This window comes from Tupaia chinensis, unplaced genomic scaffold, assembly GCF_000334495.1.
Source record: "Tupaia chinensis unplaced genomic scaffold, TupChi_1.0 Scaffold138407_1, whole genome shotgun sequence".
Lineage (NCBI taxonomy): Eukaryota > Metazoa > Chordata > Mammalia > Scandentia > Tupaiidae > Tupaia > Tupaia belangeri.
In genome coordinates, this window is record NW_006198305.1 from 520,011 (window position 1) to 543,593 (window position 23,583).

At 36.8% G+C, this 23,583-nt stretch overlaps 2 protein-coding genes across 5 annotated transcripts in view; one reads left to right on the plus strand and one right to left on the minus strand.

The window, feature by feature from the left end:
* Window positions 1-9,736, plus strand: part of CIBAR1 (CBY1 interacting BAR domain containing 1) — a 29,979-nt gene extending 20,243 nt beyond the window's left edge. For 2 of the 3 annotated variants that reach the window (XM_006161280.3, XM_006161278.3), the window contains exons 7-9: window positions 844-957; window positions 7,503-7,622; window positions 8,344-9,736. In XM_006161280.3, coding sequence (XP_006161342.1) covers window positions 844-957; window positions 7,503-7,622; window positions 8,344-8,442 — 333 coding nt within the window. In that variant the 3' untranslated portion in view covers window positions 8,443-9,736. The remainder of the gene's footprint in view (window positions 1-843; window positions 958-7,502; window positions 7,623-8,343) is intronic. The other variant, XM_006161279.3, reaches the window with a different exon arrangement.
* A 2,460-nt stretch (window positions 9,737-12,196) lies between these two features.
* Window positions 12,197-20,861, minus strand: RBM12B (RNA binding motif protein 12B). 2 transcript variants are annotated; one of them, XM_006161281.3, is made up of 3 exons: window positions 20,740-20,861; window positions 17,093-17,138; window positions 12,197-16,517 (listed from the first exon to the last, which is right to left on the minus strand). In XM_006161281.3, exon 3 carries the CDS (start codon window positions 16,487-16,489, stop codon window positions 13,451-13,453), a length of 3,039 nt encoding a protein of 1,012 aa, XP_006161343.1. In that variant the 5' UTR covers window positions 16,490-16,517; window positions 17,093-17,138; window positions 20,740-20,861; the 3' UTR covers window positions 12,197-13,450. The 2 variants fall into 2 exon arrangements, with proteins under 2 accessions (XP_006161343.1, XP_027621282.1); XM_027765481.1 differs by lacking the exon at window positions 20,740-20,861 and adding an exon at window positions 18,538-19,215.
* Window positions 20,862-23,583: the final 2,722 nt, after the last annotated feature.

The following is a 23,583-nucleotide window of genomic DNA, read 5'->3' on the forward strand; positions in this document are numbered from 1 at the left end:
TTTCCCTACCTACCAATTACTTCATCCGTGCTTAGACCATCATGCACATCTTCATTTATTCTATTCATGATCTTTTTTATAGTTTCTTCATGCTCATAGAGCTTACCTGAATTGTTTAAAGGAAATAATCGATTCCAACAAGAAGAGCATAATACAGTGGAAAAGAGCTATGACTTTAGGACTAGAACTTTAGAAGAGCTATAACTTACAGTTCTTAGTAGACAAGAACTATTACCTTATAGCCTTAGAACCAGATCCATGTCTCAACATTCTAGCTGTAAGCAACAGTGAGCAAGACAAAATATTTGTAAACTACAAGTCTCTATGTAAATTCATGCTATTATTATCAGTAGTAGGAATATCATTATTACAAATAATTCCTTTATGGTTAAAAAATACAAGTAACATATAGTCAGAAATATGATGGAATATAATTTCTGTCTAAAAATGTTGTCTAAACATCAGATGGAGTTGTTAAGATACCAGCTTTAGAAATGAACTGCTCTAATACTTAATAGATTGTATATCAGGGTACATAGTGGCACACATTTTTAGTCATTTTTTCTTTTTAATTACAAATGTCCATCACTAGCATAAAGAGAACTAACTAAAAAAAGTAAGAGGGACATGGTGGTGACTCTGGAAATATTTCATATAATTTGAATGTTTGCTGTAAAAGATCCTCAAAACTTATTTCAGTTATCTTTCATACTTTATTTGCTCTGTAGAAAAACAGATTACTCTGTATGTATGTCATTAAATGCCAAGACTGTAGTGAAGAAATTTTCTAAATTGATAAACCAATTTAAATAATTGTTTAAATTAGAATCTTTGCTTTTTTAGACTATATTTTCAGAATTTATCACAATTGAAATGTTATTTCACGGCAAGGCTTTAGAGGTCTACACTGCTGCCTACCAAAATATACAAAAGATTGATGAGGATGAAGATTTAGAGGTAGGACTATTTCTAAGCTCAGCTGTTTTGTTAATATGGAAATGTTAACATGTTCTATTATCTCTTTTAAGATAGTATTAGCTTGTATGGGTTAAAAAATACACACACACACACGCCACAGGGCATGTACATTCACTGAGAAAGAGAAGGAAAGTAAGAAATCCCCCCTCCCCTGGGGAAATGGCCACAACACAATCCCTTCTCCTCCCTCCCTTCTCTTCCATTCTCCTATCGGGATTTGAGACATGCACACACACACCTGGCATGATTTTCAAGCCACCAGGTCCAGGAGTTTAACTGCTGTTGGTTGTGTAGGAATCCAGTGCCTTAACCACCATACCACCTGCTGGCCCCACAATAGCTGAATTTTTGTGATTTCTCTACTTATTTTCTAACTTTTCAAATTAACCATGGTAAAAAGTAATTTATTAACTAATAAAATACAATCTAAATAAATCCATTATATGAAATATGTTTATCATTTTGATGGTGAAATAACCCAATAAACTGTACTAACAATAACAACTATAATTTGTTGATTTGAACATTTGAGTGTTTATGCCATGCAAAATGACCAAACTTTATGTACTTTTTCTTATTTAGTCTTCACACAATCCTGTGAGAAATGTGGGATTATCATCCTCATTTTGTAACTATATAAATAGGCATAATGGCTTTAAATAATTTGTCTGTGGTCACTTGACTAGTATGTAGCAGAATCAAGGTTTTTTTTTTTTTCTGGAGAGGTTTTTGCTATAGGGCGTATGTGCTCTCCAGAAAGACAGAGAGAGACAGAGAGACAGAAAGCAAGAAATCTCCCCCCAGGGAGGATGGCCACACTGCAATCTCTTCTCCTCCATTCTCCTCTCAAGATCTTGGGCACACACACACGCGCGCCCGGCGTGAGTTTTAAGCCACCGGATCCAGGACTCGAACCGCGGTTGACTACATGGGAATCCGCGGTTGACTACATGCGAGTCCAGCGACATAGCCATTATGCTAATTGCTGGCCCCTAACTGGTTTTATATAACTAAATCACCAAGCTATGAAATAAATACAAGTATATGTTTGTAGGCTTGCTTCATGTTGATATTAATTTTAGTTAAATGTAAATAAATCTGATTGGCCAGCTAACATCCAGCCTAGTTTTTAATAAGCATATATGAAGAATAAATGTCCTACCCTCTTACCTTCTAAAAAGAGGGGGAAAAAAGGCACAAAAGTCTTTTTGTGAAATAGATTAGTCAAGATATACTTAAATATTATCTCAAATTACATACTTAAATATTATCTCAAATTATATACTTCAATATTACCTAATATTAATGCTAACATACATGAAAAAAAAAGTCTGTACCTTCAAGACAATCAGAATTCTAAATTAGTGATAGAAGTATCTGCCATTTGACAATTTTGAAGATTCTCCCCCCCATCTTTTTTTGTCTTTACCTCCCAATAAAAAGATTCTCTGCATCTTCTGGTCCCATTACTCCACTAGTTCCAGGAAAGTTAATTCAGTAAAACCAGGAGACAGCTTAACAAAAATGAAGAAGGTACATGTTTTAGGATGTGTATGTATGTTTCCAATGCCAAAATCTGATTTAAGAGTTTTTTGTCACTTGTACAAGTGGACTTCAACAAGTTCATGGAAAATAGAATTAAAGTATGAGTTTATTCTGGCATAAATTTTTTAGAAATCCAGGTGTAGTTTTTGTATAATACACGTTTTCCATGAACCTCTTGAAGTCCCCTTACACATACATGATTATATTTATGTTTTGTTAACAGGTGACTTTCTAAGTGTCACTTCATTCCAAATACTGTAAAGCTTAAGGTTTCTTAATTTTCAGCTTTTTCATATCCTATTTTTAAAACAGATTATCAAGCTTTTACCTGTCATTTGTAAAAGAATAGTAAATATCTATATAGTGATTTGGGACCAGCTACTGATGCACTGTAACTATGTTAGTTATTTTAATAATCTCATTTACTTTGATTTAATCTTCTTGTTAACTTTGAGAAAACTGAAGCACAATAATATGGAAGATTTAGTGCTGAGTGAAGCAAGCCAGGCTATGAAGGAGAGGCGTTGTATGTCCCCACTTAATATATACCAAGTGGCTGCACTCTTATGACTGAAACTGATTGACTAAATGATATAGAAACACAGTATATAGATGTAAATACCAGATATAGTGTGTGTGAAAGAGGAGGGTCTGAGGAAGGACATTTTGAAGAAAAATAGGGAGGCAAAGCATTAATGGGACAAAGAAATGTGGTATTATCTGTTGAAGATAATTTATAGTTTTATCAACTGTACTAGAGAGAAATGTTCACCTGTTGAAATATCCATTTTGTAAGCCAAATAATGTTATTGAATATATGAAAGAAAACAAAATTAAAAAGGGGGAATAAAAAGAAAAAAAAATAAAGAAACTTCCCAGAGGTCCCAGAGTTCATAAGTAGCAGAGTTGGGAGTGAAACCCAGAAGTCTACTACACTTGTGTTTTCATCCTGTGCACCAGACTTCCAGAGAATGATTCTTTAAAAAGTAATAATTTCATCAAGAAACAATACTGCACTCAATGGCAGGTTTAAAAGCTATCCCTCATTTTTTCTACAAGACTACAGTACCCTTTATAAGTATTTCCATTTCCTTCTTTCGATCCCCTTGATATGCCATATGATATCTGACAATAAAGTTCACTCAAGTCTGTTAGTCCTCAAGATTTTCCTTCTCATTCCAGAGGTCCTAGATAACATTTTTGACATACCACTTCTTTTGCTTCTCTAACCACTGCTCTTTTTAATCAGCTAGCTAGGTAGTTTGTGGGAGAAGAGATACATGAAAAACTAAACATCTCTAGGCTGTGTAATAATGTGTTTTGCAGTATCAACTTTCCCTCTTTCTAGTGCAGTAATATTGAAGTTAACTTCATTCAACAGCTTCCTCCTCTCCAAAATGGACTCAAAAGTATTTACCTCAACAACTATTTGATGAGCACCTGTTATATGCCAGGCACCATTTTAAATACTAAGGATTTGGCATTGTAAGTTAGAAATGGTCCAAATTGTCCAAGCAGGAATTTAAAAATTTACTAGGGAGGTTACACATTTAAAAAAATGTACTGTGTAACTATTTAAGTGTTATGCAACCAGTCCCATAAAAATTAATAAATAATATGTTATGTGTGTGATAGAGTATTAGAAATAGTCTGCAGAATTGGAGTAACTTCTTAATTAGAAAAGAGTGACTCTTAATTAGAAATTTGAAGGATGAGTAGGATACTTGGCAAAAAACTTTCAGGCATTAAGTATAGATATACAAAGGTCCTGAGGCAGTGCTATTGTGAATAAAGAACATGTATTTAAAATAGCACAGAGTACAAGCCCGTGTTCAAGAAACATGGTATAAACTGTTATTAAAATGCCATACAACTGTGGAGAGCAGTCTGGAAAGAGTTGTGAAACCAGGGGAAGTAAAATTATAACAGACAGTAGGTACCAGGAGGAAGGATCTTGTAAGTACAAGTTCTTGGAGACAAGAAAATAAACAGAGGAACAGAGAAATAATTTGCTAGTCTTCCAGGTAGTCCATCCTTTGTAAGAACCACTGAGATTTATTCCAGTACAGCAAATATTTTGCATTAGGCACTGTAGTTCTATCACAAACCATCTTACCTTATTTGTTCTTCACTTAAAAAGTACTGTCAGGCCTATTTACCCCTTCAAAATATCGCCTCTGTGCAATCACTTCAAGCATATTTAGATCTTGGAGATTCACTCCTGGAAAAGATCTTGGACCATACTGGAAAATGTATTATTGCCAATAAATTAATATTATTGGAAAGCTATTGTTTTTCAGTAAAATTTTAATCTTAACACATATTTAACTAGTTTAGACTTATCCTGAGTTGCATAGTCTCCCACTTTCTACTTGAAAAAAGTGCTAGAAAAGCTTTTTAACAAAACTATAGCCCCTCTAAATACAAGTTGATTGATCTAGTTTTTATATTGGGATATAGTGCTTGATGTCTGGCACCAACTGCTAACCTCGTTAGCATCCCAGAAATATCCTAAAACATAAATCTCACCTTCTAAATTTTAACCCTTGATTCCTCTTGAGTATTGCAGTTCACTAAGATTTAAATAACGTATAGGGGGCAGCTGGTGGTGTGGTGGTTAAGATGGCTGGATCCCACATGGCCAACTGGGTTGTTGGAGTCTTGGACTGAGTGGCTTGAAAAACATGCTGGGCATGTATGTGCACATGCCCCAAATCCCAAGAGAATGAAGAAGGGATTGCAGCATGGCCATCTCCCCCAAGGAGTGCTTTCTCACTTCTCACTTTCTCTCTGGCGAGTGTGTTAGTTTACATTTAGCAAACTTAAAAAAAAAAAAAAAAAAAGTATAGTCCCTGTTTGTGTCTTTTTCCCCACAACATGGGGATTTAAATTAACATTTACCAGGTTACTATTTGAAGCTAGTAGGAATTACGAAAACAGGGTCCCTTGCTCTTAAGGAATTTAAGACTATTTGTGGATACAGATGTCATCAGTTATAAAACAGATACGAGCTGTACTTCAGGGTATGAACAATAGGAGCTACTGACTAGAGAATAGGGGAGAACAGAAAATGGCATGTGACTTCTTAAAGGACAAGTAGGCTTGGGACCAGCAGTTGGTATAATGGCTATGTTGCTGGATTCCCATGTGGTCGACTGCAGTTCAAGTCTGGGACCCGTTGGCCTAAACTCACACTGGGCCCGTGTGTGTGTGCCCAAGATCCCAAGAGGAGAATGGATTGTGGTGTGGTCATCCCCCCTGGGTGGTGATTTTTCACTTTCTGTCTCTCTCTTTCTGGTGAGTGCACGTACCCTATAGCAAAAGGAAAGGAAAGAAAAGAAGAAAAGAGAAGAGAAAAAAAAAGAACAAGTAGGCTTGCTAGAATTCCAAACTGAGGAACCAGCATTGCGAAGGCAGTGGGTGTGTGTATATATATATATATATACACGCATGTGTGTAAAAGTGGATAGGTTTGAGTATCCTAAGCCTTGGTTGTCACCTAAAGTATTTGTAATCTGAGCAGTCAAGACACACAAAAAGTAACTGAATAGAGAAGTAACATATTTTGGTCTTTAGCAAAATGAGTTTAAGCCATAAAGAAATGTGTAAAGTCAACAAATGAAAACAGATACCTTGGGTGTGACATTTAAGGAGAATGTCCATGTTTACAAATAGCTTGATATACTAGGTTTAAGAGAATGTTTGTCATTGTACAAATTTAGAGTACTTGGTCCAATACAGTAGCCACAAGACACATGTGGCTCTTTAAATTAATTAAAGCTAAAATTCAGTTCCTTAACTACATGAAACACACTTCAAGTACTTAGCACTTACATGTGGACAACACAAAAGAGCAAGTATTTCCATCATCCCATAAAGTTCTATTGGACATTGCTGGTCTAGAAGAAGATAGTAGAGAGCATGAATATGGCTGACAGAAGTATATGGAATATATAGATTATTTGGAGATTAGCCATTAAATATATAGATTAAGATCTTTCAAAAAAGCATTTTTTAAAATGGTCTACAGGAAACTCTTAAAATATTTATGTGTAAATAGTAGAAAAGAGATGTGAACAGGGCAGGTAGGACAAAAGCCTGGTGATGATGGAAGAATTTTCAGGATGAGGGAAGGATAAAGGCAAAAAGACTTCGGTGATTTGAGCAAGAGCAATTTTCATGAAAGATGAAAGCCCAGTTGTAGCTTAAAGAAAAATTAATGGTGATAAAATGGAATATTTGAAATTTATAAGGAGCAAAATTAAACCTTTAGGTAAAAAAAGACTGGCTTTGAGCTTGTTTCACAGGGAAGGGAACCTGTGGAAACTGAAAGTTTTTGAAAAAAATGGAAGCTTGGAAGTTTGTTGACTTGAAGTTTTGGATATAGGAGTAATGAAAACTGGAATTGGAATAGCATCTGTTTTAAAGAGGGGGAGGAAGAAAAGGAGGGGTAAAGAGGTAGAGGTGAAGAAAAGGGAAATTTATGAAATTCACACCTAACCTACTTAGTATGTTGCAGAAAGGAGAAGAGAAAATATAGAGCCGGGAAAGCTTAGGAGTGATTTAAGATTGGGAAGTAGTGCCTTAAGAAGAGACAACTGACAAGTCACGGCATTCCAGTTCCTAATGAGGTTGGAATCTGAATTATAGTGCACTGCTCCAGTTTGCCCTTAAGTGAGCAGTACTACAGTAAAGTTCAACTGATAGAAGAACTGAGGATAGAACAAATTTTTGCAGTTTGCCTACCAAAGCACTCAAGTGGTTGCTTTGTGATTAATTACTGCTCACATCTTCATCATCTTACATGTTTCAAATAGCTTTTATCTTTCTAGCTAACACTATTTTTTTTGCCTATTTTTGTTTTTTCTTTTAAAGTAATTGGAATTTTGTCCATTTTAGAGAGTGCTTATGAAAAAAAGAATTCAGCTCTCTAGACTTTCATTTAGTGACTACTTCATAATGTCTTATCATTGCTATAGGTTTTCCGAAATTCTCTGTATCCACAAGATTACTCATCTCGTTTAGATATTGTAAGAGCAAATTCAAAGTCACCTCTTCAGAGATCACTGTCAACTAAATGTGTATCTGGAACAGGACAGGTGAGCTAGAAACCATAATTTAAAGGATTTTGAACTGCTACTTTTGGAATTTCTGGAATTAAAAATACTTTCCTTCAATTATATACCCTCATGTGATTTACCTTTCTCTGGGCCTATTTCCTGTTATGTGAAATGCTGGAAGGTTGCACTAGGTGCAGCTTATATGAAGTATCTTTTGTAATGACATATTTCTCTCTAAAGCAGAACACCTACGAGAGGAGGGGTAGAAGACAGAAAACTAATACAGATTTGTCGGGTATAATATAAAGCATAAATTCTAAAGACGAGTTGTTTAAATCTCAGTATCAAGCATTAGAAATTGTAACTAAAAAATACTTTTGCTTGACATTACCATAGATCCAGATGCACTGATCTCAGGAGAAAGAGCCTGTCTTCTCATTTCTTCTATATTCAGAAAGCCCATGCTGGGCATGCAAGTGTCCATGGCCTAGGGCTGGCTGATTTGGAGGGGAGGTGGGCAGGAAGGGTAGTGAATTGCCATCTAGGTGTGCTGTCTCTCACTCATGGAAGAAATTTTTTAAAAATTAAAAAATATATGTATATATGGTTCATAGAAAATTTTCATTACTATAATTACATAAAGATGGTTTTTAAATATTTATGTGCCCTATCTCATAAATCATATAAAAAGATACCAAGCATATAAACATTTTTTTAAGTTAGTATTTTTTATTTTTAAAAATGTGTTTATTTTTAACAGGTATCTACCTGTCGAATAAGAAAGGATCAACAAGCAGAAGATGATGATGATGATGATGATGATGATGAAGAGTTAGATGTTACAGAAGAAGAAAATTAATTTTCTTAAGTAAACTTCACATTTCCATTTTCATCTTAAATGACTCTCAATACAGGATTACTAAACTGTAAAACTTTATACTTGCTTGATATATTAAACCTCAAAATGAAATCCTACAAATGGAAAAATAATTAAAAGAAATTACACTGACCAAAAATGAAGGTTTAAAAAAAATTATACAACAGTCATTTCAATGTCCTACCTGATAGTATATGATCTTTTTGTATATGTTCCATTTTTTAAGAGATTATGTATTTCAAAGTATTTCATATTAATGTACTATATAATTAGTTGAATTTGCAATAGTTAAGTAGATAACAAAACCCAAGATCTAACAATTCCGTTTCGCTTCTTTTAGGTGAAGTGAGGAGTTTATACTTTCATCACCAGAAAAGGGTCTTATATAGTAGTTCTGATTACATACAAATTCTGTTCCATGATGCCTTAAGTAAAATTTTTTTTCTTTTTTCATTTTACTAAAACCTTATATTTCAACATTTGATATGTAAATTTATTTTCAAACATTAAGTATAATAAAATAAAGGTAGTGGGACACTAAGAAATCAGTGTTTTATAAATACACATAAAGCAGAAATTTCAGTTTGAAAAAAGTTACAACCTGATTCTGATTTTAAAACTGTCATCTTAAGGCTTTATATATGGTACTACAACTTCTAGAAAGCTAATAATTTGTTGGAATGTTGTCTCATCATGAAATACCATAAATGATTAAAAATTCTATAAAAATTTTACCATGCTACCATTTAGTTAATAAAATGGTATATACTTTTGTTCCTAAAAATACAAAACAATTTAATCAGGGCCTTTCAGTGTATCTGATGTTTTTGATTCTTTTGGCAAGAAATTACAACTTTTGTTTTTTCATGGATCCCAGTAAGGCAAAAGAAAAAAAAAGAAATTTGTAGAAATTATTTGGGATAACCAGATCGATCAATTTATTCATAAGAGAAGAATAAAGACTTTCTGGAAAGTTTTTCAGACTTTGCATTCATGCTTCTGTTCTTAACAAAGTACTACTGCCTAAGAATAATCCTAAGTGATAAAACTACTTCAGTACTTTTTAAATAAAACATTCAAAACATTTTAAAACCCTAAATAAATGAACAGCCTTAATAACTTTCAGATATCATTGGATTTTTATTATTTTCTCAGTCATTATTTAATTTGGTGTTGAGGTCACGGAAAACAGGCTATAGTATTTTACTTGCAACTTACTAAATAGTAACTTACTTCCTTTAGCATCAGTTAAGGTAAAACAATGCCTAATACATAAGTAAACAACAAATAATTCTCAAATAATAAAATATGCTCAGCCTTCCTTAAAGAAACAGTATAAGAACAAAAGGAATACTATACATGAAAATATAGTTTTACCAATGTAAAGCTCCATTAGTTAGAGCAGACTTAGGTTAGCAAACTTCTTTTTATCTTAAGGAATCAGATGATAAATATTTTTATGCTTTGTGGACCAAGCAAAAACAAGGCTATTATGTGGGTACTTAGGTAACCATTAAAGAGATGATATTTTAAAAATGTAAAAATCTTAGCTTCCATACTGTAAAAAAAAAAATTAATAGATTAGTCTGAAGAGTTTTCATTTATCTCCAAGATTATACGAATTAAATGATAGTTAATTCATATATAATTATAGATCATGAATATGTACTAGTAAACAATAACTAATATTTAATGTAGAGACAGTGGAAGAAGAGTCACCGCTTAATAGATGATAAATAAAGACCACTGCTTTTGGTAGTGTTCTTAGTAAATTGATAGAAGTACATTCCTAATATGATTTTTACCTATCTCTTGGTTATGGGATTAAGTTTACTTTGTAGACGTGATCTATATTTTCCAGATACCTCCTAGACAAAATTGCTTGGCTTTATGACAAAATATCATTGGGAATAACACTGGAAAATCAACATGCATTGAGTATACCTGATATATCTAGGGGTAGGGAAGAGAGGGAAAAAACTAGCAGAAAATCACTGTACCTGGGTGATAAGTACAGAAGGATTTAGCACACTATAACTTAAGTGTCTGAAATTAGAGATAACTAGGGGGTGGGGTGCACAGGAAAGGAAATGCCCTGATTTGTTGCATGCACCCATTTCCATGATACAATTACTCCCACTACAGCCAATTTATTGACATTATGACTGAAAGCAGAGTGGAAAGAGATGTACAAAACTGATTCCCAACCAGCAGCCAGCCAGCTCTCTTAAAGGTTTATATGAGGTTAAAAATATTAAACCCTGATATATTATAAAGTAAAATGTAATAGTCACATCAATTAATTTAAAAAGACAAAGCTTATGTTTACACTATCTGACCTTTCATCTGTTACCATCCAATCCTAGCCCAGTTTGAGAAACACTACCACATTAAGTGATCTTTCATTTTAAGCTTCATCTAAGCTTTACTGCTGAGAAGTACTTTAAAACTTTCATATTATTCCTCAAGCATCTGAACCATCTATAATCTTTGAACAGTCAAATTTCTTCCTATGTTTTTCCTTTGTGCTTAGTTTGGACATTCCAAGTAATAAGAATATCACATTACTAGCTATTTATAAGCTTACTAGCTTAAAGTCGTTGAAGTGCTTTTTATTTTAAACCAAGTATACCAGTTTATTCCTTCTACTATAAGCATTACTAAGGTATTCACTACTAAAAACCAACATAGGGCTGGTCAGTGGTGCAGCGGTAAAATGCAAGGCTCAAGGCAGACCCATATGGAAAGGTTATTAGTTCCTGTCCAGAGAGAGATGCATGTGCCTGTGATCTAAGATGGTTAAAGCTGGGATGTACTAGGGTGTTAACATCCTTTGGGAGCAGGGATGTTGTATTTGTGTGTCTCTTCTCTCTCTCACTGGGAGAATAAACTTAAAAACAAAAACTAAAACAAAACCCATATAGAAACTTAAGTTAGACTCTTAGATTTCCTTAAATCATTGAAAACTAGCCCCAAAACACTTTATTAGTACTGAGTAATATCAAAGTATTCTAACTTCTGTGATTTAAAATCATACATACACTCAGTTTCATTTTTATTTTATTCAATGTGGAGAAAGATCTGTGGATCACAGAACTGAAAATTAACTGTATTTTATATAAGCTATAAAAGGCCAAAGTCAAATTATGTTGGGCAAAATGAGCACCTTTTAATTGGAAGCCACTATCTATGTCAAGAGAAACTCTAGATATATAAAAAATGTTTAAGTTACTTTCTCTTGAGCAAAAAGTTTTATCTTTTTAAATGCCATTTTTAAAGCAACAATAAAGGCAAGAAAATACATCTCCCCTTGAAAATACTTTTAGCATGATCTTACTAAAATTAAAAATTCCATTTAACAAGTGAGGCAGCAAACATTTTAGAGTATAATTTTGAGGGCTAGCCAGTGGCATAATAGTTAAGTTGGCTGGATTCCACCCAGCTACCTGTACAGTTCAAGTCCCAGACCTGGTGACTTGAGAGACAATTGAGAGACATGTTGGGCATGTGTGTGTGCATGCCCAAATCCCAAAAAGAGAATGAAGGGATTGCAGTGTGGCCATCCTCCCTGAGGATTTACTTTCTTACTTACTCTCTTTCCTCCCAAACCCTTCCTGACCTCCAACCCCCCACCCCCCCCAGCAAGTGTATATATCCTATAGCAAAAATGTTAAAAAAAAAAAAAAAAAAGAAAAGAAAAGAAAGAAAAGAAAAAAAGAGCATGAATTTGAGTCAGTGATCTGTCTAGGTTAAAACCGCCTCTATGGTTTACAAACTAACTTTAGACAAATTCATTAACTTCTTTAAACTCTTTATCTCATTTGTGAAATACAGGCAAATAATAAACTCTGCACTTAGAAGGGGATATTGAGACTATGCCTACTGAGCACATAATAAGTGTCCAACAAATGTTAGCTATTAATATTGTTATGAATATAAAAAATCAAATTCACTTGCAAACTACACTAAATGTTGAATATCACAGTAGTCAAAATTCCATCTCATAGTGTTATTATACTTAGTTACGGAGTCTTTAAATGGATACAAAGTTTTGAAGAAAAAATGAGAACCTAATAAAACACACAAGTTGTATATTTTTTTCAGTAAATTGTCCTAGAAAAACAAACTGTATTTGTCAGTCTTCTCAGCATAAGCTTGAGAGTTCCCTTGCACTATATTATTTTATTGTCTTTTGAATATTTTGTGCTAATCTTATCAAATGGGTAAATAAGAGGTTGAAGAAATCACAGTATACCACTATACATTATTATTATAGAATGTTTGGTCTCTTCCATATTGTTTAATATGGCTGTTGCAAAACTTCACAATCCCAAACTTAAAATTCTTTTTTATACAAATACAAGTTAATTAGGTGTACTATTCAGTTGCAATGTTTTATTTTTATAAAACTTTGTAAAGTTATGAACATGAAAAGAATTCCCTAAGCTTTTTACACAAGTAAATATCAAGCTCACAGTCTGTCCATTTTGATCTAATTGTAATTAACAAGAGACTTAAGACAGTAATAGAGGAGGAGGAAGACAAGAATTCTGCAGGCGGGTACCAATGAAAATGCCAAACCTGAACAGTTACTAACCATCTCCTTATACAGTTTGAGTAAAAGATGTACACTACAGAATGAAATAAAAGTGAATGTAAAATTTGTCTTCCCCCAAATACAACAATAAATTTACACAAGTCTTGAGGTTTACCCATGACATCAACAAAAACTAATGTGCTCAAGGAATTAAGTTTTCTTTCTTCTGTCAAAAAAAAAAAAAGCATATATAATTTTAAATTAGAAAATGAACGGTAATTTGCAAGCGAAAGAAAAACCAGATTCACATTCTACTATTTACATTTGTTCTATTTCACAGTCAAAATCAAAATGATTCTTTTCATTAGATAATTAGAAATAAACACTTTTAAAACCAAATGCATTTTACGCATCAATACTGTGGGAAGGTAACTCTGAATTCAGAAAGGCTGTCTAAAGCAAAATTAACTTAACTTTGCGGGGGCCAACAGGCCTATCATTTAGATCTTTAATAGCAGCCATAGCTTCATTATAGTTTATCATAGCAACAATGGCTTCTCCTGTAGGTAATCCTTGGTCATTATACTGTATTGAAACTGAATCAGGTACGATTCTATAGCCATGGAAAAAGTCTAAAATTTCATTAACATTAGCTTTAAATGGAAGATTCATTATCTTGATAGGTGTTAATCTACCTGAACCACAATTTAATTTGGGATCAGGCATAAATCTCCCCTCGGGAAAATTTCCCATGTTACGCTTTCCAAAGTCAAACTTGCCACCTTCTGGGCGACCAAAATTCACCAAAGGGCGATGACTTCTAAAATCATCAGGTGGACTCTTAAAATTTTCACTGGGAGGTCCAAAATTGTCAGGCAGTCTTGGGTCCTCCTCCGGAGCTTCTCTGAGGTCTTCCTCAGGGAGCTGCCTGAAGTCCTCATCAGAAACGCATCTAAAATCTTCTTCCTGGGGACTCCTAAAGTCTTCATCAGGAGGTTGCCTAAAGTCTTCATCTAGAGGGCCCCTGAAGTCTTCTTCTGGCGGGTACCTGAAGTCTTCCTCTTGGGAGTGCCTGAAATGTTCTGGGGGTGGCCTCCTGAAATGTTCCTCGGGTGGCCTCCTGAAGTGCATGGGGGGTGGCCTCCTCAAGTGCTCCGGGGGGAGCCGCCTGAAGTGCTCTGGGGGCCGCCTGAGATGCTCCGGGGGTGGTCTCCTGAGATGCTCTGGGGGAGGCCGCCTGAGATGCTCTGGGGGTGGCCTTCTAAGGTGCTCAGGGGGTGGCCTCCTGAGATGTTCTGGGGGTGGCCTCCTGAGATGCTCTGGGGGTGATCGCCTGAAGTCCTCTTCAGGGGAATGCCTGAAATCTTCTTCAGGGGCCTGCCTGAAGTCCTCCTCTGGGAACTCTCTGAAGTCTTCTTCAGACGGCTGCCTCCAGCCCTCCTCCAGTGGCCGCCTCCAGCCCTCCTCCGGTGGCCGCCTCCAATCCTCCTCGGGTGGCCGCCTCCAATCCTCCTCAGGTGGCTGTCTAAAATCTCCATCAGGGAACTGCCTGAAATCCTTCTCCAGTGGCCGAGGCCAGTCCTCCTCAAAATGCCATCTCCAGTCCTCCTCCCTAGGGTGCCTGAAACCATCATCCAAAGGGTGCCTAAAATCCTCTTCTAGGTGTCTAAAGTCCTCCTCAGAAGGTCGTCTGAAGTGCTCCTCCCGAGGGTGCCTCAAATCCTCCGGGGAGCGCCTGAAGTCCTCTGGAGGAAACCTGAAGTCCTCCGAGGAATGTCTGAAGTCCTCTGAAGGGAATCTGAAGTCCTCAGGGGAGTGCCTAAAGTCTTCTGGAAGGCACCTATCAGGGTGTCGGAAATCCTCGAGGGGATGATTAAAGTTATCCAGTTGCCTAAAGTCCTCTAGGTGATGTCTAAAGTTTTCAGAAGAACCAAATGGGTATACTAGTGGGTCTTTTGATTCAAATGAATGGGAAGGGTCATCTCTATCACATGACTGTGAAGAGGCTTGCATTTCTTCACTAGACGTCAAAGGAAAATTTACACCAAACTCCTGCATTTGTGCCTCAGATATAAGTCTTAATAATACCTCTGTCCCTAAGAACCTTCGTCGGTTTAAACGTTCAGCTTTCACAGCCTGTTCTTCTGATTTAAATTTTACCAATGCTTCTCCCAGACCGACTCCTTTGTCATCATAAAGCAAGTAAATATCCTCCTCAGCAAGAGAAAAGTCCGCAAAAAACTTCTGCACTTCAACTTTTGTAACATCGAATGGAAAATTTCTTATATATATGCACAGCTTCTGGCCAGAGTAGTTCTGTTGAGAGTATTTTTGTAAAAGATGTCCAGGCCTCTCTTTCTCTACAGATCCTGGTCTCTTTTTTTCATAACATGCAATGAACTTCAGCATTTGTTTTCTAGAAACTGGATCAACATGAACTGGACGATACTGTAAAACAGTCTTGTGTAAACTCAGAGCAGTATTGTAGTCTTTCAGAGTCTTGAATGTCACAAAGGCATATCTTGTTCTCCTTTCATCTTTATATAAAAACCTAATCTGTTCATTAGCCAGATCAGTATCTCTAAAGAAATTTCTTAAATCTCTTTTGTTAATACTTAGGGGCAGATTTTTTAAGTGAACATAAAATCCAAGAGGGGAACGAGAACGTGTACTTCTGGGTGATTTTGAATGAGACCATTTTCGAAAATGTCTATCATTAATTCCTTTTGGAGACTGTTCTTCAGATCTCACAGGAACATCACCCTCCTTAACTGCATTACCACCAAGGTCAATCCACTGCTGTTCTGAGCCTTGCATTACTTCTATAAATCTTGAACCCATAAAACTTCTGTGACATTTAAGACCTCCTGAAGCATCAACACATGAAGCAAATTTTACTATGGCATCACCATTATTTCGGCCATCATGATGTTTTAAAAAAATCACTCCATCCACACATAAACCAGAGAAAAAGACACGTACATCATCTTCATTCACTAAGTAAGGCAAACCTCGTAGAAACAAATAAGGATTCTCAGCCTTCAGTGGCCTTGTCTTTCTTGGCCTTAAATCACCATGTCCTGTTCCATTAGTATGAAATCCAGCATCTTGATTAATTGAAGGGCCATATCCAGAATTACTTGTTTCTTCCTTGATAGCCTCAATAAAATTAGATAGACTGCCAACCCCTGATGCCCCAGATCCTAGTCGCCCTCTTCCTATGTGACCACTTCTTTTCATTTCTATAGTCTTCTGCATTTCTGCCTTGCTACTAAGAAAGAGTTCTACAGATGAATTCTTGATAAGCCCTCCTGAACGACTTATGGCACGTCTTGCATCTTCATCTGTTGCAAAAATAATAAAAGCCTCCCCAACTTCCCCTCCAATTATATGCACTCCTCCATCAGGAATAGTCAATCCCGTGAAGAAGTGACGAACATCCACAGGCCCCGCAATAAAAGGAAGCCCCAGTAAACGGATGACTACAGCCATGCTGAGCTCAAACCAGAGCAATAACGACCTGCAGACAAAAAGGTACACATGATAGCATATCTTATTTTTGAAGTACCTTAGCCAAGTTTAATAATTACCTGGTTCCTGCTGCATTCAGCATTTATAAATAAAAACAAATACAAGTTCACAAAAATACTGATCTTGTCTAACTCTTAAAGGAAACAAAGAGTAAACTTTCTCTCACATAAACATACAAATAATCCAACTACCTTGAAGAAACGTTTCTTATCACCTATCCTATACAATGGTAGCATCGAAAATATCCAATCTTCCTTTGTAAGTCTGCCAAATGCTGCTTCACAACAAGACCGGACTACTTTTAGACTCATTTAGAAACAAATTCCACTGAAACATGACAGAGCTTTGTGGATTAAAATGTTACCAACCACGATCAATTTTACATATTTAGAAATGCCATCTCTGGTCAGTATGTAATTTATGTTCATAATAATAAACTGCCTATCGCTAATGCATCACTAGTCAGATATAAAGAACATAAGCCATGGGTACCTGGATGGACTATTCTACTTTTCATATTTTTGTCAAGCCTCTGTGAAAAGCCTTAAGCTCTGGATATCTTACCTTTTTTATTTCTTGGAGACCTGTTAATTCTGTAAAAGCAACTTAACTGTGGAAAGAAAATGAAATACAATTAATCCTTGAACCCTGTAATTTATCTTAATCCAGACTATGATATCCACTTCAGAAATACCTATCAAAAGTGAAACAATATAAGTAATCACAATTTAGGACATTGCAAAATGTTCTTCTTTATTCCAAGGAGACATAAATCACCCTTCTGCAAATCCAAGTAGACATGTGCAAATTACTCCAAAATAAAAACTTGTTGAAAGGCCAAACAGGTAGCATAATGGTTAAGGTGCTGGATCCTATGTGGCCTACTCCACGGTTTGAGTCCTAGACCCAGTAGCTTGAAAAACATGCAGGGCACATGTACATGCAAGCCCAAGATCTCAAGAGAAGAATGGAGACGAAGGGACTGCAGTGTAGTAATTCAGTTATGTATTCATCTGCCTCTCTTTGGAGAGCATAAATGCCTTATAGCAAACAAACAAATACAACAACAGCAAGAACAACAACAACAAAACACTTGTTGAAAATCAAACAACTGCTCCTTGATTGGAAGTAACAAGAGGAAAAGAGGGAAATGTTAAGTGTTCTGAATGCAGTAGTAGTTACATAGATGTATAAATGTGTCAAGGTTCAAATTAAATTCTATTCTTAAGGTCTATGCATTCTGTTATATTGAAGTTTTACATCCATCAAAAAACAAAAGAAGCTCTTCTACAAGAATATGTCAATACCAAAATTTACTTTCCTTATGAAAACCCAAACATCTAGTTCACATTTCTATCCAATCTCTTGCCATACTCTCCCTTTCAAGACATAAGACTAAATCAAATCCATGAGGCACCATTCAAAATGATACAACATATGAATAGAACAAAGCTTGAAATCAAAAACCAATTTTTAATGCAATAATTCTAAACCTATGGCTACCATCTTGATACAATTTTAAGTTCTGCATGTTTGGCTTACACTCCCAAACACTGAACTAGATTTCATGACTTTAATATAACTGAGATAAATACTAAAATAGCTCTAGAATCAAAAATCTCAACACTACTCACTCCCTATATGAGAACTATTAAAATTCATTTCAAGTGAAAGAGAAATTATTGACATAAATATGGATATTGGAATCTTATATTAATAACCTTATTCCATTACAAACTATTCTGCACTCTACTTAGAAGAAACACAAATGACAGTGTAGAAAAGCAGAATTATAATAAAAATTCACTGATTTGGAATATTGTGATTACCAGTGTTAAGTACAGAAAAATCTCAACTTAGTATTTTTTTAAGGAAACTTGCATCCAATACTTTTCAGATACTTATCCAAACTAACAATATTTAATAAAGGTTAACCAAATAAGTTTTTTGGACCTGCCAAATGAGTAAGTACACATTTTTAAATGTGTAAATAATGTTGTTTTACTTACATTTAAATATCACTGTTCCACAAGTGGGATCAGAAGACATACCATTGGGTTCTGCAAGGTTTGTTTTCCTTTAAAAAGGACCCACAGGTTATGTTTTTTAAACTACAAGCTAAACAAAGATATCAAGAAATTACTTGACACATTCTACATTTTAAAAATATTAATGAGTGTGGTGTGTGTGTGTACATGCCTAGTTTCTCCAACAAACCTAATATCCACATCAATACTTCAATAAAAACCATAAATGCCTCCTGGAACACTTATTTCAAGTTCCAAGGCCCCCTCCTATGCAAACTGGCTTGGCTACTTTTTTAAAGTATTTTAGAAAGCAGCACAAGATATGTATCATTTTGTCTCTTCCAAAGTTTTTTTTTTTTTTTTCAAAAAATTTTGAGGCAATAAGCCCTGAAAGCATAAATTCATATTAAAAATTAGAGATGTTCCAAGTAATATTTATTAGTAAGTCAAATTTAAAAAACATGACTAATTTAACCTAACTTTAAAAGTACTTTTTAATTATTGTAGTTTCGGGAGCACAAATCTCATGAATTCCAGTTCAACCAGATTATTTTAAAAGATGGTTCTGGGGACCAGCAGGTGGCGTGGTGGTTAAGGTGCTGGACACGCCCACATGGCCAACCATAGTTCCAATCACAGACCTGGTGGCTTGCTTTATCACTTTCCTACTCCCTCTCTCCCTCTCTCCCTCTCTCTCTCATGTCTCTCTCTGGTCAAATTAAAAAATAAATGAATGAATAAATAAAATTAAATAAAAAAAAATCTTAAAAAAAAGATGGTTCTAATTTACCAGTTAAATATAATTAATGCTAAAACTTCTTTGCCTTTCAGATAATAATGTATCACATTGATCCCCTTACAATAACACACCTAAGAGACCACCTACAAGTGACCAGATCTCAAAATCAGCACCTCTCCTGTGATTCCAATATGCTTCCTTATGCAAAATCTCCAGAAATCCTGTTAATACTTTAGATTACACAAAACACACAAGTGACCCTAAAGTACTCTGCACTTAAAGTTTTTCTAGTTACCACAAGTATTTTTGTGACCTTGTTTATTTAAAGACACAGCTAGCTGCTAGGACTTACATGAAAAGGATGTAGAACCCTAAAAACTTATTTAAGGCTAAGTCACTGAAATTACAAGCACATTTTAAGTAACTCTGCTGATTTTATCCAACAATTCACCCTACTTAATCACCATTCAACTGAACAATATGAAATGTGCATCTTCTAATCAGACTGTGAGGGAAACGGGAGGGAGAATTAATTTAAGTAGGTATTATCTCAGATCTAGTTGATTTTTTTTTTAAGTCACTTTCCCAGACATGCTGCGGGAGAGAAAACTGTTATTCTTTGCCTATTTCTTAAAGCCCAAAGTTCCAACGAAGCATTTTAAATTTTAAACGTGGGTTTCTCCTGTAGAAAATAATCTACCCCAGTCCAGTTATTCCATCTGGTGATCTGCCTTTTAGTACGTGGATGGTTAAAAATGAGAACTAAAGACATGACCACACAAAAACAGTCCCCAAAAGGAACTGAAAATGAAGACGAAGCCACATGGCACAGGATTTCTCATCTCATCCTTCTCCTCCAAGGGAATCATCCGAAGGCATCGTTTCAACCATTCAAAGCCTTTGTCCACACTCCCAGGGGTCAAGAGCTTTCTTCTTTCGCGCCAGGCCGAAGCTGTGACGTGGATTCGATGCTGTCGCCAGACCTTCAGGCACCATCGGCCTTCCATCAACCTGGACCGCCCAACCTCCGTGCCTTCCGGTTCGCCCGGCCAAGGGCAAACACTCCACCCTACCTTGCGCAGGATGAACTTGCCCCCAAGTCTACCTGAAACATTTTCGTCCCTCTCACGCCCAACAAGCAGGGCCTTCAGGACTTCCCTGCCACCACTGACTACGATGACATAGCACACCTAAAAAATACCTATGGGCTCCTTCGAGATCTTCACTCTCAAGATCCCGGGGAAGCGCGCACACATCACCACACGGGGCAGGCGGGGGAGAGAGGGCGGCGTCTAGCAAGGAAACGGGGCGCCCTAACCACAGAGGCTACGCTAGATCCCGGCGCGGCGGCGGCCCCGCCTTTCCCTGCTCCGTCTCGGTCGCCAAATCCTCCCCGACCCGACGCCCCAAGGGCCACTGCTTCGCACTCGGCAATAAACACACACCACAGCCGGCGAGTCCGACGCACGAGGCCGGGAGCCGGACGCTCCCCGTCGCAGCAGCCTGCCCAAGCCAGGTAGAACACCCTCAGTGAGCCTAGACGAAGATGGCGCCCACTCTCCCCTCGGGCCCCGACAAACGGACGCACAGTTTGTCTGCCCATGCGCTCTCCTGGCGTAACCCACCAGCCCAGCGCCTCGGCCACGCGTGCGCACGCGCCTTGACGCTAACCCGCTCCTCTATTTTGGGAGAAGGAGGCGGTGCCGAGTTGGGTGAGCTCGCGCGCACGCGCAGATCCTGGAGTCTGGACCCGGGGGAGATTTCTGAGATTCAGAGAGCAGCGGGCGGCTGCGGTGAGAAACGTCAGTAGGCGCGAAAGTACAACGGACAGCGTTTCGGATTTCCAGGAGTTGAGGAGAAAGCTGCAAAAACAGAAAAGAGTCGCCAGTTTCTTTGTCTCGAGTGTTGCAGTCACTGTGTGCTGTTAGCATCTTCTTTAAACTATAAAAGGTCACGGAAAGCTGATTTTACTACCTTATATGTTCGTCAGATACAGTGCCGATACCTTGTGGATCAATAAATGCATGCTTAAAGCAATTTTATGCACACTAATAAGCTTGTGAAATACCTTTGTAAGTTTGTTGTACCTAATAGTTTTGGGAAACAGATCAGATGGGCCAGCCCTGAAAATGAAGAAACTAATCAGGCAGGCTCTTAGATGCCTGCTACGCATAATAACTGGTGAAAGACCTTGTGTTTGGTTTTCTGTATTTGCAAGTAATGAAGCAGTGCACCACGTTGATAACTACATGATGTATGTATGAGTAAATTCAAAGCTCACTAATAAAACAGAAACTACATTTTTAAAACCTTGTTACAGGTGAGAGAAAAAGATGAGTTTTGAATCTCTCCCTGCGAAGTACTTATTCTTAAATTTGATAATATGATTGTGAGAAAAACAAAGTAGTTCAACAAGTGGGAAAAAAAAATTCCCAGAGTGAGATACTTCTTTAACTCCAGCAAATTACCTAAGCCTCTCTCTGTGCCTCATTTATAAAATGAAGAAAATAAAGATATTGCCATTCTTTGACTCCTCCTGTTCTGTTCACCTTAACTGGAGCAGTTTGTCATGACTGCAGCACCCTCTGCTCTCCTGGTATGACATTTTTCAGAAGCTTTTTCTAGATCTGCAGCATCCTCAAAAACAGCCTGTCATCACTTATTCTCAGAGTTATTTGATCTCAGCTCCTGAGATCTTCATCCTTTTTCATATCTTGACTTCCAACCAATCCTACTGACCCTTATTATGAACGGCATGTCAAGCACCTTGCCAAGTTTCCCGAAAGACAGAGCATCTCGAGAAGCTCACGTTCTATATTTTTTACTTGCAATAGGGTGTGTGTCCTTGCTAGAGTGACAGAGAGAGAGAGAAAGTAAAGCACACCCACCCCCACAGGGGTAATGGACACACGTCAATTCCTTCCCCATTCTCCTCTGGGATTTTGGGCATGCACACACATGCGCCTGGCATGCTTCTCAAGCTGCTGGGTCCAGAACTCAAACTGCTCAGTTGGCCATGTGGGATCCAGCTGCCCATGACACCACGCCACCTGCTGGCTCAAGAAGCTCTTATTCTAGCAGAGGAGAAAGCACAGTTTCAACCAGGAAGAAATGAAGAGCTTAGGAATTAAGATCATGGGCTCTTAGGTCAAGCAGGCTCAAGTATGACTCTAGCTCTGCCGCGTCATGACTTTGGAAAAATTCTTTATCCTTAGATGTCTCCATCTGTAGAATGAAGATAATAAAGGTGGAGTGTCCCCTATCTGAAGTGTTTGGGGCCAGAATTGTTTTAGATTTCAGATTTTTTTAAGGAATTATTTAACTTTATTTATTATTGTTATTTTCTAATTTGATCAGAGAGTGAGAGAGAGAGAGGGAAAATGAGAAAGGAAGCCACCAGGTCCGGGACTTGAACTATGGTTGGCTATAGAGGAATCCAGAGCCTTTACCCACCACACCACCTACTGGCCCTGATTTTTTTTCCTTTCTTTTTTTTAATACACATTTCTGAAGGAAACTTTACACAATACTTTTGTATTGTAGTATTTTAACTACAACCCATGACGCGAGGTCAGGTGTAAAAATTGTCTTCTTGAGGTGACATGTCAGTGCTAGCATTTTGGATTTTCGGAATAGGGATGCTCAACCACACAAGGCAGTGATGAAAAATAAATAAAAGAATGGTTGTAAAATACTTAGCACAGCCCCTAGAACAATAAACTCCCAGATAACTTAGAAGCCAAGAAGCCCAATCAGAGGTCAGAATACCATAATTATTAAGCCTAACTCTGCCACTTGGCAGCTGTATCACTTAGTTGCTGAAGCTCTCTGTGTCTCGGTTTCTTCATCTACTAAATAAAAATGACACCAGGGCCATTGTTCAGATGAAATGAGTGTGCCTATGTGCCTGTGTAAGATTCAAGAGTCTTAACAGAATCAATAGATGATCGATGTGTGGTAAATAAGCACACTAAATCAAAATGAGTGTGCCTATGTGCATGTATATACACACATAGATACACATATATACAAGTGTATTTCAAACACTTATGGAATTAATATATGAGTGAATTTTGATGCAAGAAATTTTGAAATCTATGTGTAGTTATTTCTTAATATACATTCCCATGAACTTTTTTGAAAAGCGTGAGTGTGTGTGTGTGTGTGTGTGTAACTAAGCAAATATGATAGTAAAGTGCCAAGAAAAAAATATAACATAAAATCTTGCGTGTAGCTCTGGTGGGTCTCATGTGCCTTGCCAGCTTCTGCCCTGTAGTGGTCCTCAAAGG

Excerpts from the sequence above, each read along its gene's own strand:
- RBM12B (XM_006161281.3), bottom strand. The coding sequence starts at position 16,489 with ATGGCTGTAGTCATCCGTTTACTGGGGCTTCCTTTTATTGCGGGGCCT.